The sequence below is a fragment of the Lepidochelys olivacea genome (assembly GCF_965140295.1).
Source record: "Lepidochelys olivacea isolate rLepOli2 genome assembly, chromosome: 2".
Classification (NCBI taxonomy): Eukaryota; Metazoa; Chordata; order Testudines; family Cheloniidae; genus Lepidochelys; species Lepidochelys olivacea.
In genome coordinates, this window is record NC_140412.1 from 72,162,501 (window position 1) to 72,178,165 (window position 15,665).

The 15,665-nt window shown below is 38.1% G+C and overlaps 1 protein-coding gene across 6 annotated transcripts in view; it reads left to right on the forward strand.

Annotated features, from left to right (window-relative positions):
* The window catches only part of PCMTD1 (protein-L-isoaspartate (D-aspartate) O-methyltransferase domain containing 1), a 76,422-nt gene that overhangs the window by 49,546 nt on the left and 11,211 nt on the right, over positions 1–15,665 (forward strand). For 5 of the 6 annotated variants that reach the window (XM_084619816.1, XM_084619817.1, XM_084619819.1 and 2 more), the window contains exon 4: positions 14,257–14,428. In XM_084619816.1, coding sequence (XP_084475942.1) covers positions 14,257–14,428 — 172 coding nt within the window. Of the gene's footprint in view, positions 1–925; positions 1,023–14,256; positions 14,429–15,665 lie in introns of those variants that run through there. The other variant, XM_084619821.1, reaches the window with a different exon arrangement.

The window sequence follows — 15,665 nt, forward strand, 5'->3', positions numbered from 1 at the left end:
TAACACAGAGTTCTTACAACTTAAACGCATGAAGTTATTTGAAGTGTATACTATACATCCTCTTTTATAGGAGAAATAAAAGATGAAACGTACAGAAATCCTGTGTTGTATAGCATAAGCTATCATTTTCTCCCAATTCCTGATGAGCAAATTCATAGACAAAAAGATTAATCTCTTAGCAGGTGGAACAGGTTTAGATTAGAGTCTGGGAGCTCTATGAAAGTAGCATATTCATCCTTAAAGGGATTTGAGGGTAGGGGGCTTGGGGAAGTATGTCCCTTTTCTTCGATGCTTAGGGTGATTGACTCCTTCTGGGAGTTCAGCTGCCATCATTTGGCCCTTCTGAAGCTATTCCCCTACAAAAAAACAACCCTCCAGAGTCTTGCTTTAAAAATGCAAATCATTCCAGTAATCATTTATATTTGTATCCATATCCCACTAATCTGTAAAAGTTTAATTCTCCTGTGACTGGATATGGAGATGGAGTTGTCATCTGATAATCTAAGACAAGTAAAGTGCTGTCTTGATTCTGTTTCACAAGATAGTTTTACCTCTAGAAGCAAACTAGATAGAAAGTGCTCTCTTAAATCTTATTACTCTTTGGAAAGATGTGTTGTAAAAGAAAGCTTATTTAGGCATTGGATGATCTTGGTCTGAGTTTGACATGTGGTAAGAATCGCTTCCACATTTAACATTTGAGCGAGGATGCATGCCACCTAAGGAAAAACTCAATCCTTAAGAAGGCTCTATCTAAAGCACGTATGTGCAAAATGTCAGGCCCCGCTTCACCTGTTTATTGAAGGGGAATATGTTGTCTTTTCTGCTCCCAGTCGGCTTCTAGACCTAGAATATCCATCTCGGAGGGAGAGCCACAGGGCAGGGCTAGGTCGCCCATCTCCTAACACCCTATCAAAAACCAAACGTGTGTAAGCTGCTGAAGTGAGTGCCGTGAAAGAAATATCAACACTCTTCTCAGGATCAAAAGAAATTATCGCTACTCTTCTAAAGAAACAACTGCAATGGTAAGTGACTAGGATTCTAGTACTACTTCTGGGATAAATGTTATGGGTAAGACTTCCTCCTGAAGTCTTTTAGTAAGTTGTATCTGCACTGGTAAAGTGAAACTTACTATTGTCAGTCTCCCAGGAGCATTTCATGGTCTCCAGTAAAATTCAGTTAATTTTAGTTAGAACATTGTGAAGGCTAATTTCTCCATTGGTAAAGGAAGTTCAAACGATAGTCATGCACAAGGAGTCATTAGGGTTGCCAACCCTCCAGGATTCTGCTGGAGTCTCCAGGAATTAAAGATTATATCCTGTAATGAAATCTCCAGAAATATGTCCAACCAAAATTGGCAACCCTAGGAGTCATCAAAGAAGAAAATGGTCTTCATCCAGCTGCAGTCAAATGATTATCCTACTATAAAGACAAAATGTATAAGCAATCAAAAAGAAAATGAAACATGTTTAACCAAAAAGAGAAAAGTAACCCATGAATCCGTTCCAAGCTCTGGGACCTTGTGCTATTCCAGAGGGGGTGAACTGTCGTTGAGCTTTTGTAGTCTAACGAGGATCAACAAAAAGAGATTATTTGTTAGAATTCTCTGACATTATAAGAGTGTGGCAAACATTTGTTTATATTCCTCATCACTCATTATCTGGATATGTTCCAAAGGAGGAATATTTATAACCATGATGCCTTATAAAATGCAGGACTCTAAAAGTGGATATCGCAGCCAGCCTTACCAAAAGTAGATGCAGCAACTGAATCTTCCCAAGTACCTATTTTATACTAGTTGAAGAAATCCCCTCTAGTTGAAGAAGCATTGTAGAAAGATCTCCTAGACAAAAGTAGAAAAAGGGACACTGGTTCCATTAAAACTTCTTTTTTGCTGCTACAAATTTTGATAGGAGTAGAATTATGAACTGACCTAAAGGAAGTTACTGACTGACATGATCAACAATTAAGTCAACAGCAAATATCACTAGCTTCATATTTTATAATGGACATTTATGTTGATGTATACATTGAGATTTCACTCTATAAAACAATATGCACTACTTCAATAGAAAGATTATCTGCTATCCAAATTTTTCATTACAAAATTTACTGATGGGAAAACTTGAGGCACGAAAAAACATTGTGGCAGAAGAAATGGAGAAGGGAAGTCTTCCCTTTATTCAAAACTTTAAAGCCCACAGTGGAATCGGTTGAGATCATTCTTTCAAAATCTTTGTTTTCTATTTTATCTTCAAGGTCTAGATACACCTTGTGAAGGAGTCTAAATTCTGGAACAGAATCTGAAGGGGTGACAAGTCTAGACATAAATATTTGCAAGACCCAGTGCTTGAATTACAAGTATTTGTTCTCCAGAGATAATCGGATAGGGACAAATGTGTTTTTGCTCATCTCTCTCAATGAAATGGATGAAAACATCAACAAATTAGCTTTTGAAAATTTGTACCTAAGGATCATGTAAAACACTAATTACCTCAGTTTTTATTCATGTAGTCTTGTACTCCAAAGTTGTTTCTGAGCTCTGCTTGAGTTTTGTGATTCTGAGTATTTAATGCACTATTGCATTAGTTTGAAGCTGAATAAATGTACAAGATGAAGTATCAAAGAGAAATGTTATCTGCAACATTATTAGCTACATCTCTAATGCTAAACCTGTGGCATCCATTGTGGTAGTGGATGCATAGTGTTACATGTCACTTTAGATTTTAAGGGTCACTTGCTTTCACAGGCTTACTAGTATTACAGTCCACTCTTCAGATTGTCTTCAGTTTTATATGTATTCCCCAAAATAGTAGTATTAATACCATATTTGATGGGAAAAGGGACACACTGGAGTTTTTAAGACTATATTTGCTTATAAAATCAATAATAGTCTAGAATTAATAGTAACCAAGATGTCAAATGTTATAGAAAAAGAATTAATTATAAATGCTCCCAAAAGCATTTACCACTTAGAGAAAGGCCAACTCAAGTGATTTGGGGAGAAAGTGCTATTTTATTCAAAAATAGAGGTATAAAGTGTGTATAGTATAGAGAAAACATGAAAATTGACTTAAACATTTTGCCTTTGTCTTCTAACCATATGAGGTAATAGAAACAAGAATTTACATGTGTATCTTGTAAAATTATATTTGTCACTATAGTCCCATATTGAATGATACAATTTTTCAGTTCCTTACCTAGTCAACTAGTTTTTGACTGTTCGCAAACATAGTCAGAAATTTCTCCCAAAACACATATGGGAACAGCATTAACAATAGAAACCCCTTCCTGGATTGGCCAATATATAAAAAGTACCTTTTTAATTTGATAGTCTCTTGACAACTCAAAAGCATGTCACCATCTTGGAACTGAGGAGTAAGAATAGTTTCACAGGAATGTCAGAGGTTATTAACAATGAGCCACATGTTAATAATATCAGAAAGCAATATTTCAGCCTGTCTCACAAGAGGCCACAGGAATTGTTATTGAGCAATGACTTTTAATATCTTGGCAATGCAAATACATATGCAACATGAACATTAATTGGCTAAATTGACAGACTTAGCACTCAAATGTAAACTTTCAGAGAACTAAAAATAGACTAATTCAAAACGCAATACTCTATTTCCTTAACAGAAGGGGCTGTGTATGTTCAGCTATCCAAGATTTCTAGTACATGTTTCTCTTAATTGTCTTATAGACTGCTAAATGATCAAGAGGAAATCCTTATAATACTCTGGCTGTAAGATGGTTGAAGGGATAATCCTTTTTGGACCCAAGAGATCAGAACTCCTTCACTATTACTTACCAAGAGAGAGGCTCTTGCAAACCAGGTGGCTTTTCTATATCCAGTCTCCTCCATATAAGTTTGACTTTGCAGTCATCCTGTGAGATCCTCATCACTTCGAACATCAGCATATAAAATTTATGGCTAAGATACAAACACTAATGTATGAAAAAGAAACCAAATACTAGAAGAAAAAAATTGATACTCTAGCAAGGATTATCTATGGGATTATATCAACATATTCAAAGTGTAAGAGTCTGTTTTGAACAGATATATAGATTCTGAGGATTAATTCTGGAATCTGTATATTTTCACACTGTAAGATTCTGAAAAGGTGTAAATCTGACCTAGAGGTTTGTAGGCAATATTTTTATCTTGCCTAAATCTTGTACTATAGGCAATTGTCAAATGCTTTTAAGAGACGTGAGTTTAATTTCTTCTTTATTTTTGAATACTTAAACAATATTTTTATTAGACAAGAATGCTAGAGCCAAAGCTGTTTCTATGAACTATCGATATTGGATTCATAATTTGCTTTAAAAATATTTTATGTATACCAAAGCTTAATTTCCTTTTCTTAGGCTACAAGAAATTGGCCTGTCTTGGCCTTAACATAAAAAGGGTAAAGTAATAGCACAGCTGGATGTGCAAAGGACAATAAAATCTCCAATGCTTTTTAAAACAAATACGTGTTTTGAAATACCAAATTGTTATACTCCTTATTAGGATTTTTTTAAAATAAGAGCCTCATTGGAATCTAGCATCGGCAGTGACCCAGATGGGAAGTTAGAACAAAATGGAATAATGCTAGCCATGTCCAGAAATAATCAACCACCTTCATATCTGTTTGTTCCCAAGCCACTAGCTTGTCTAGATTTACATACCGCAAATACATCTTGAAGATTCACTGAAAGGCTTTTTTTATTGAGACCTTTGTTCTTAGTTTTTGTGCTTCCCCTGCTAAAGTTAATGATATAAAGAACATCTCAAGCAGTACAGGCTGTGCAGCTTCCTGGGCTGTTTGTGTTCGTGATATCATCTGTAGAGGGTGAAACACAGAACCCTGATGTGACAGGTTTCCTGCAAGAGGAAATAATTGTATTTAAAACATGTTTGTAATTTTTGAAGTCTACTTGCATATGTGTTTTCTTAGGATGACATTCTTTTCTTCTGGCTACAGTATTTGGTCTCTATGCAGGTGGAGAGTGAAGAGGTGGGGAGCTGAATTTTACCCCCATCAACTGAGGGGTCAGGATCAGGGACTACTGCAGAGCCACCCAAACACCACAGGCTGAAATAGCCCCTTTAGATCAGATGTGCAGTACTGTGGCTCCCTGTCATAGCCTGCTACTGGGCCATCATCAACACTCCTTCAAAGTATCTCATGCAATGGACACAACAGGAACTTCTGTATGACTGTTGAGTGCCCATGCCCAGCACAGCTCCTGTGTTAACCTTGAAGATTTGGAATTTTAAGATGCATTTTTTAAAAACTTTATTTTCAGAAAAAGCTTTGGGGCAATTTTTGAGAGCTAAACACTTATGTAAGTCTGTAATTCTGTGCGTCTTCCTCCACCCATCCTAATCAACTGTTGTAAAATGGATAAGATAAAACATGTCTAGAAGTTATGAAGGAACAGTGCACAAACAATGGCTTTAACTTTGGTTGTACAAGATCCATTTCTACTGCACATTTGAGAAACTAGAACAGTAACATTGGTGGATGATGGAGGTAATTGATTGTTTTTAAATATATAATTAAAAATTCTGTCCTTTTTTCCTCCCCCCATTTTGCTTGTTCACTTTATACATTCTCAGAGGTAGAAACCATGGGCTTAGTTCTCATTTATATTAAAGTCTCTGGCAATGAAAAGTAAATGAGAATCAAGTGCCATGTCTTTGTGTATGTGCTAAAGTGGGACTATGATCCTGATTTTCTGGACCAGTCCAAAATAAATAATAACACTAACAAAGGAAATAAGCAAGATAATTGTGTAGTCATCATTTTGGAAAATATTACAAATTGATATGAATCAATGGAATGACTCGTGAGTTAGAACTGCAAGGTTCCGTCCTTGATTTGGAAAGCCATTTCAGATGAATCTCTTGGAAGGATGGTACTCAATCTAAATCAAACTTGCTCCAGTGTCATTCAGCTATTTCTCTTTGTGATGGAGTGGGATATTACTGTATGAAATTGTGAAGGTTTTAATACTTGTGTACTGTGACGACAGTTGTTGGGACTTGCCCAAGGGCAGGCTGTTGTGCTGTGCTCCAGACAGCTGCCATGACTGGGAAAGGTGTTGTACATCTCACTGAAAGGCCATCGCTGACAGCTGTTGACTTTGACTCTCATCTACAGGCCCGCCCCTCATGGAATAATGGTTGTTCTACAGAGTGCCCAGAAAGGGGTTGAGGAGGACAAGCATGACCAGTGGCTATAGCACTTTATAGTTTGCACATGTGGCACAGAGACAGAGGCCCTATGTAAGATCAGGGTTTTACTCTGTGCAGGAGGGTTGACTGCTACACATAAGGACTTGCAGGACAGAAAGGGAAGGAGGGACTCTGCCCAGCTTAGTCTGTTGATGCACTACAGACTCACAGAAGGAGTGAGCTCATACTATGGGAGGGTGCATTTTAGGACTTCAGGTTTGTTTTCAGAGATCTGTAACTCTTGATTGGTTTAAGAGTAAATATGGTTAAATTCTTCTGCTAAAGCCTTTGTTCTTCACTTTTCTGTCATGTTGTGTCTGATGGGGTTAAACAAGTAGGTCCTAATTGCCCACAGCCTAGGTCAAGTCTGGGGGATGGCAGAGAAGCAACTTGTGGGGCTCAGGAGGATTCAGACACTGGTTTCTGGACATTGGCATCCCACATCCCAAGAAAGGGTATCAGACAAAGTCTGAGCCTGGGATTGTGTGCGCTAGACCCCCAGACCTAGTGAATAAAATCTTTCCAGACCCAGTTGGCTTGGAAGCACGTGACTCAGTGATTGGGTCCACTCACTGTGGGCTAATGACTATACAGTGAGTTACTAGGCCAGTTTATATCACCCTCTAATTAAGCGTTGAAGTCTATGATATTGATAAATAGAAACATTCCTTTACACTCTCTCTGCTTGTGTCAAGGTTCCTTCCCTACTCTGAAGTCTCGGGTACAGATGTGGGGACCTGCATGAAAGACCCCCTAAGCTTATTCTTACCAGCTTAGGTTAAAAACTTCCTCAAGTACAAACTTTGCCTTGTCCTTGAACCCTATGCTGCCACCACCAAGCATGTTAAAGAACAGGGAACGAGCCCATTTGGAGACTCGTCCCCCCTAAATATCCCCGCAAGCCCTACACCCCCTTTCCTGGGGAAGGCTTGATAAAAATCCTCACCAATTTGCATAGGTGAACACAGACCCAAACCCTTGAATCTTAAGAACAATGAAAAAGCAATCGGGTTCTTAAAAGGAGAATTTTAATTAAAGAAAAAGTAAAAGAATCACCTCTGTAAAATCAGGATGCTAAATACCTTACAGGTAATCCGATTCAAAACCTAGAGAATCCCTCTAGGCAAAACCTTAAGTTACAAAAAGACACAAAACTAGGAATATACATTCCATTCATCATAGCTATTTTACCAGCCATTAAACAAAAGGAAATCTAACGCATTTCTAGCTAGATTACTTACTAACTTACGGAGGTATGAAGAGCATTCCTGATCTGTTCCTGGCAAAAGCATCACACAGACAGACAGACCCTTTGTTCCCCCCGCTTCCAGCTTTGAAAGTACCTTGTCTCCTCATTGCTCATTTTGGTCAGGTGCCAGCGAGGTTATCTTAGCTTCTTAACCCTTTACAGGTGAAAGGGTTTTGCCTCTGGCCAGGAGGGATTTTATAGTTCTGTATACAGAAAGGTGGTTACCCTTCCCTTTATATTTATGACAGCTTGTTATATCAGACACATAATATAATAATAGATATGGATACAAGTGAAACAAAAATTAACCTCTTTCTTTCTTCAAAGTAAACACCTTGGTCCAAATTGGCGAATGTTTAATTTTTATTTTTGTACTAATATTTCTTTGATTCTTATGGAAACTCATACTTTTCATGAATATGGATTTTCATAGTCTTTGTTTAATTAAACTGCTTTGGCAGGAGGTGAAAAATGAACTTAAACTCCCTAGATCCTTGATTGACAGGTGGTGGTTTTTTGTTTTTTTTTTTTACTTCCAGTGAAATTGTCTGAAAGGGAACATCCTGTTTCTGTTGGATTCATGGGGAGAGAATAAATTAACAAAACAAATTTTTCAGGACTGCTTCTTCAAATTCAAGCTATGGAAATGTAATCGTTACAGTTTAGAGGGAAAGCGTATGATTACAAATAAGCTGTAACAAAATCAAGTGTAGTATGGCTATCATTGGCCCAATATGAAAAAATCAGTGCAATGTTAAATTATTGTATGCTGTATGTTTGTGGCAGGTGTCCATTTAAACACCGAGGAATTCTTCCTGTTGCTATGTTATAGATGACTAGAATTTCTGATATTTGGTCCTACCAAACTCATAATGAAAGTATCTGATTCCATTGAATAAACTGATACGATTATAAGCACATTCTCTGTATTCGCAGAGCGTTGGGTCAGCATTATCTAAGTATTTACTTGGCACAGTATATCTTAAATAATGCAGAGAGATTTTTCTAAACGCTCCTTTAAAAAAAAAATCAAACCACAATGGTAATCACATTAGGTGTTAACAAAAGGTGAATCACATTAGGCATTTGTTAGACCAAATCCTTTTCTAGTTTCATTTTAAGGCAATGACTAAGTGAAATATGTCTCGTCTTGATAAGCAGCTTATGTATTTGTCAGTGCCAACATTCTGACAATAACTTAATTTTTTTCAGCAAAGTTCTTGGTGTTCAAAAAAATAAAAAGCTTAACGTTAGAGAGCAAAGGAAATTGAATGACTAATCCATTTTGATGGCCAAAAAAACACTGGAAATGAAATTAATCAATGGTGACATCTTGTTTGTAGTGGCAATATGACTAATTGAAGGATTTTAGCTCAGATTAAATTGAATTTCATATTAAAACAAACTAGTTTATGTGCTTTCTTGTGGTATTAAAGTGTAATGGAGAGATGTGACATAGTGATAATCATTTTTAAAGCATTTATTCATTTATTATTACAGAAGAATATTTGTATTATAGTCATCTTTGTGTAGTACTCTGCAGAAATTATGGGAAAAACAAGCAGTGTGGCGTGCAGGTAGAAGAGGCTGCTACAACTAAGCTGTAGGTTTCCTTCTTCCAAATGATACTGCAATGGTGCTGCATTTATCGTCAATCGCTTACGCTGGAAGTGGTGTGGAGGTACAATACAGTGATTTGAACTTTGGATATGTTTTGGCCTTTTGAGGGAGAGGTACCCTAAGGTATTTGATTAAAGAAAAACCCAGCAAAGCTCTAAATGCCTTTTTAAAGTTTCTGGTATATGAAGCATAGTAGAGAAGAAATTTTCATCTCTCTCCAAAAGAGGTTATATCAGCTGAAGTCTCCATGAAACTCTGTTGTTTCAGTGCTGGTTTCGTACTACATCAAAATTTTGTATCAAAACTCTTGTGGGCAACTGAATTAGATTTTTGGGGAGCATTTGATCACTTAAAAATAGCCCCAAGTAGGTTTGCACATCTTGTAAAATAGAATTAAACTGTCAGCTTTGTATTCAGAAATTCTTGAATTACTTATGGAGTCAGAAAATGAGTATACCAATAGGAGGTGGCACACAACAGAGAAGTGGGCATTTCTGTTTCCTTCAACTCAGATTCTTTCACGTTCTGTCTTTAGTTCCATAGCTCCTGTTTGTTTTTCCTACTCCAGGAAGAGCAAGTAAGTTCAGGAGGCTATTCTGGGTCAGGGTATTTTATCTGTTTTCTGTATGGCTGAAATTTTGATGGCTATAGTTTTTTATTTTAGACTTTATCCCTCCAATAGTTCAGCAATGGATTCACAACAGCACCTTACACTACTGAAGTGATCGCTGTGATTATTTTATTATTCATATTACCATGTAACTTGTGTAGCCTGTCTCTAGTCATATAGTATCAGGTCATGGACCAGATGGCGATCCCTGGCCATAGTGATGGGGCTTTACCTGCATATCACAAAGGCTGCATGTTGCTTCAAAGGCCTTTACCAGCTCACTTGGATGAAGACTGCAACCCTGGGCCATAGATAAAGGTTGCAAAATGCCACAAACATAGTAAGAAGGATGAGTTTCTGGTATTCCTCCTTGATCCAACCATGTGATGACCCCAGCCCATAAATCAGAGACATAATGTGAAACAGAACTTGTCTGCTCTTCCACACCCCAAAAAGTAAGCAGTAAGAATACTGATGTTCATATTGTGCCTTTAGGGAGCCTCTAGCTCATCTGGGCTATCTTTGTGGGCATTGTGGGAAGCTATCCCCCTCTCCTCTTGTCTCCTCTGCAGTTAGATTCTGAAGGAGGAGAACAGGGATCTTCTCTGCTAAAACTTTTCAAAGGGTCCCTAACCACGATTGTCTTCACTAACTACAGCAGACACTCCGAAAATGTGTCTGGAATCTCCTCATGTCACTTCTCTAAAAGAGATTTTTTTTTTTAAAAAGTAAAATTTTTGTGTGTTACCCATGTGCATGCCATTGCATTTTCTTGGAAATACTTCCCTTTCCTATTTATTTCAGAAAGATAAAATGGCCAGAAGTGCCACAAGCATCAAGAGACAACAGAGGCCACCAGCAGAGGAAGCATGGAAGGCTGCTGGGAGTGTCTGGTAGTATGCTTGCCAGATCCTACAGAGGAAGGGCAAGAAGAAGCCATGAATGAAAAAGGGGTCGTAGTAGTTGGTAGGTCAGGCATATAGACTGGCTACCTCTGCTTTTCCCTGAGACCTTGGACTAGAGCCAGGATCCCCTATAGGGATGATGAACAGGTTTCATGAGTTTTCCTCCTCCCCCCGAATCTTTTTTCTTTTTGTTTTTTCTAGTCCTTGTGTTTGCAGAGATAATGTAAAAAAATGAACTAACTATGCAGTGACTGACAGCTTGAATAACTGTGTGTGAACTTCCCATTCTTCTCAAACAGGGCCCTGTGGACTCTTCAATTTTGTTGCGATGGAATCAGGTTTTTCCCATGATGCCATTAAATGGAGAATTCTGTCATCTAATTAATTTATTCTTCTGCATCCAGGCATCCGTTGTTTTCCCTCCCCCCCCCATCTCCCTGTCCTGCTGGGACCTGCTACCTCTTGCTCTCCCAGCTTCCCCTCAAGGTGAAGTTAATTGAATTAAAGTATGTCCATCCTGCACTGTTCCATGGAGATGGACAAGGCAGTCCCAACCATCCTCCCTTTCTTTCCCTCTCCGGTAGATCTGTTTCTTGCAGCCTGGCTTTCTGTTCTAGTGGATTCAGATCAAAACGTATATCAGAATGCTTGAGACCTACCCACAATACATCAAAGAGGCTGTTGCAGTAGTTGGCAAAGTATTTTGGGATATGCATAGAGCTAATAATAGGAAGGAGCATTAAGCTGTTTCAAGATCTAACATCCATCTTTACAAAAGAAATGCATGGAATTCTTCAAGCAAAAGCTTATAAGTTTACAAAACCAGAAGATTGTTTTATTAATGGCAATACTACGAACATGAAAGCCCTTAAGTATTACAGTTAGTGTTACTGTGAATAGTGAAAGCTGCCAAGCCTCATTATAATTTGAGGAAACATTAATAGCTCCTTGTATCTTGAATATTGTTAGTGTTGGGATCTGCTGCTGCTGTTAGTCAATTCAAGCCATTCTCTTTTCAGTGATGCAGTCCACTGTCAAATTCACAACATGGCTGCAGATGTCTGTGAACTTCTCAGTATAACTGGATGAAGGTTGAGATCCACTGGATTTAGAGACCTCCCAGATTAAATCAACCTGTGACTGTACCCTCTGTATAGACGAGGTTGTTTGGTTTACACTTGATATGGTTTTCCAGGGAAGAAAACAATTCTGTCCTTCCCATCTCACCTCCCTATAGACATCTTGTTAAATCATATAATCCCATATTTTTTGTTTTAAAAGTCAATAGCCAGAAATGTATCAATCTAAACCAAAATTAGCATCATTTTGTATGTGACTTCACCAGCAATGTGCTGCAAAGCTTTGATTATTGTCAGTACAGATCTGCATACTTCAGTAAACATGAATCTAAGCACCAAAGTCAGAACCCTCTGGAAAGTTCTACCTATATGGGTCTAAGCATATTGAGATTTCAGTTAAGGAGCTGTGGCCCAGAGTTCTGTTTTTCCAACCTCCAAAGCCACAAGGTTGGAAATCCATTTGAAAATTTCAGTCAGTACAGAATAGTACACCGGGCTTGCACAAAGAATTATGTGGCTATATAAGCAGTTGCATAACTTCTGCCTTTTGATGGAGCAGTTGAGACGGAACCAGGCAGTGATAGAGGATGGAGGAAATGCAGATATCAGGGACAGCCTTTTAAGAGCCCTATGGGATCAGAAGCCCTGATGGAGGGATCTTGGAAGCTATGCAGGACATAGCTATGTGTAACTCCTGAGAGCGCACAGGAGAAGCACTAAGTACCTTAGGAGCTCCATTTGAATGTAGTTAGGGGCAGGCTGACCTTTCTCCTGCACACTTCAAGCGTGATGCAGCTGTGGATGTTCTGGAGCATACAGACACTTAAGGCACAAGACTGGGTGTTGAGCGTTTTAGGCTGCTATACTGCCTATAAAGGGGAAGGAGGCTTGTGACAGGAGATTGGTAGAGTTTCTCTGCTGTTCTGGGCTTTGCTGCATAATCTAGGTTCAATGTAAAACACAACACAGGCAACATCTGAGACTGCAGGAACTTACTAATTAAGCAATTTTTCTTGAAAGGAGTGTGTTATACCTGTGCTCTGAGATCAGCATTAGCTGCACAACTTGATTTTGGATGAAGTTTAAAATGCTGGTTTTGACTTGAATATCTCTAACAATATGGATTATCTGAGAAACCACCTGTTGTCCCTTGTGATACTGCTGCAAGGGCTTCTGTTCTGGCTGCAGAGCCTACCGCACCTCTGTCCCCTTCCTGTTCCCCTAAGGCATCAGGCCTCATGCCTTTACCTCTCCTGGGGTCAAATTCCTCAATTCTCCCACACTTATACCAGGTCCTGGGCTATAGTACCCTATGTGTGAACTATGCTCACCCATGTGGTCTGACTGGATTTGGCAACTGTGATTTCCCCTTCAGGAGTTTGTGACCAGTGGTGTGTGTAGTGATCATACAGCTTCCTTAAAACAAAACATTTAGGGAATAAGGATTTTAAAACCATCTACGCACATCTATTTTACCTTCACCCCTACCATCCCCTGCTGGTAAGGCCTAACTTCAGTCACAGAAGGTGTCTGTCAATCTGGTTCCCCTGAAGAACTCCCTAAAATCTTGAGAAAGAGTGAGTCCTTTTTAGTCCAGTCACAGTTTTTTGTTCTTGTCAGCTCTCAGGCTTTGCCCCTGCTTGTCAAACCCAGTTCTGCAAGATAATTGGAACAGGAGGTAGAATCTCTAAAGTTAATGGTTCAGGGATTTGTCTTTTAACCCTTTATTTACTCAGCGGTGTCTTATCTTGAGTCATTGTTTCATGTCCTGCTTGTTCTTACTAGTCCCCCACATTAAAATAGACTAAGTTGTGCATACAGGAAAGATTCCAATTACATACCAGGTTTCATACAGTATGAGTTATTACAGAGCTGCTCCTCTTCTGTCACAACTTCAATGAGACTGCTCATGTGCTTAAAGTTAGGCTAATGCTTAAAAAACGTACTGAATAGGAGCTGAGTGAATGAAATTCTTAATGAGGGGTCTTTGACTCTTGAAATCACTTTCTCCTCTCCTATTTGGTCTGTCAGAACCGGAGTTGGTGACTTTTAGGGCACACACTGGAAAACATGTCTTCCCATATTTTTTTCCTTTTGAGAAGGGAGTTTGTGGGGAAAGAGCTGGTTTTAGGGGATGATGAAAGGGGAGTAGTTTGAGACCAAGGACTTATTGAACTGTTTTTTAATTTTTGTGCAACGCGCAGAGCATAACATGGATACTTTATAAATGTGAATAAAGACAGTAATTTAAAAGGGCTTTTTGTGTTTGTTTTTAATACTTTATTAATTGTTCAGCAAGACCTATATGATTGCATTTAGAAAATAATACACCATACTTTTTTGACAGTGTAAACTGATATGCATAGGCAAATATTGATGTATTTCAGTCATCTCTTCTGTTTCTGTATCTTGTACAATTACAGCATGCTGACACTCTTTAAATGTGTTAATTACAAATGAGCAAAGGTGTGAAATCGAAGTTTTACTATATTTAGCTGAATTTGCTTGTGTTTAAAAAATAGACTTCTATTCTGAAATATATACCCTTTCTTCCCCTCCCTCCCCCCTAGATTTGAGTTCTGTGAACCTGCCTTTGTAGTTGGTAATTGTCTGGAGATCGCATCGGACAGTCATCAGTATGATCGGATTTATTGTGGAGCTGGGGTCCAGAAAGATCATGAGAACTACATGAAAATTTTATTGAAAGTTGGAGGCATTCTGGTTATGCCAATAGAAGATCAGGTGATTCACTGACAATTTTCCGTTGCTGTGTTTTGATATAAGAATCACACAGTTTAACAAAAATGCTTGTCTCCTATGTAGGCTATAGACTTAATTTACTTGCTTTTTGACTAATGATCCTTATCTGCTCAACTGCAGCAGTACAGTGTGAGTGTGAAGATGTTTTACAAGTCTTTTAAAGTGATCCTAGGGGCTATTTGAGTGTTTTGTTTTTATGTCAAACTAGTTGGCCATTTCACCCAAAAGTCCATATTTGCAAGGACACCATTAACTTGAAATCTAGTTAGCTTAAAAAAAAAACAAAACAAAAAAAACGCTGAGACAAAGGGTGAAATCCTGGTCCAGTTGACATCCATAGCAAAATTCCCATTGACTTCAGTGGAGCCAGGATTTTGCCAAAAGTACTGTAATGTGCTATACCTGCCCCAGAGCATCCTTGATTATAAAACAAAAAAAAAATCCTATCCTATTTTCTTTAAAAAATAATTTTCTCTTCCCTATTGTGTGAAAGAAAACTCAGCACAGATTTATCTAGTTGACTGTAGGGGAAGCAGTAACATTAACTATATACACAAAGTGCTGTCAAATGCACAAAGCAGGCAGACTAACAACATTGAATTTTTTAATGATCTCTTTCAGACATTGTTATTTTAGGTGTTGCTTGTCACAATAATAGGGAAAATATTTTCATCCAGGAATGTAATTTAATAATACAATAGTTAGCACCTATATCATTTTCATCCATAGATCTCAAAGAGCTTTACAGGCAGAAGTAAACCTTATGATCTCCAGTTTACTGATGGGGGACACTGCTGCAGAGAGATGAAGTGACTTGCTCAAGTTACTGTCCCTCTACAGCCAAATTTTTATTGAAATGTTTGAGCTGAAGATTAGTTTGCAAGTTACTTGGTAGTTAACAGTCCACACTAAAGGAGTTGCCTTATAGTTGCTGCGTAGCTTCTTCAAAACAGCACTGAAATTGTTTAAAAACTTGTATCATTAAAATATGCTATCGTATAGGTAGCATAATTGGGTGCTTTCTAAATTGATAGGCATATCATGTTACTTATTCTCTCTATATAGATAAACTAAAATATTTTCAAGGAAAATTGTTAATCTAATTAAATAGAAGATTAATGATTCATATAAGTACACTTTTTGCTAATATTTATGAATATAGGAGAAAGTGAGAATTATTTTGATCTTGGACTTGCTGGTTTCACCCTGGACCAGTGCT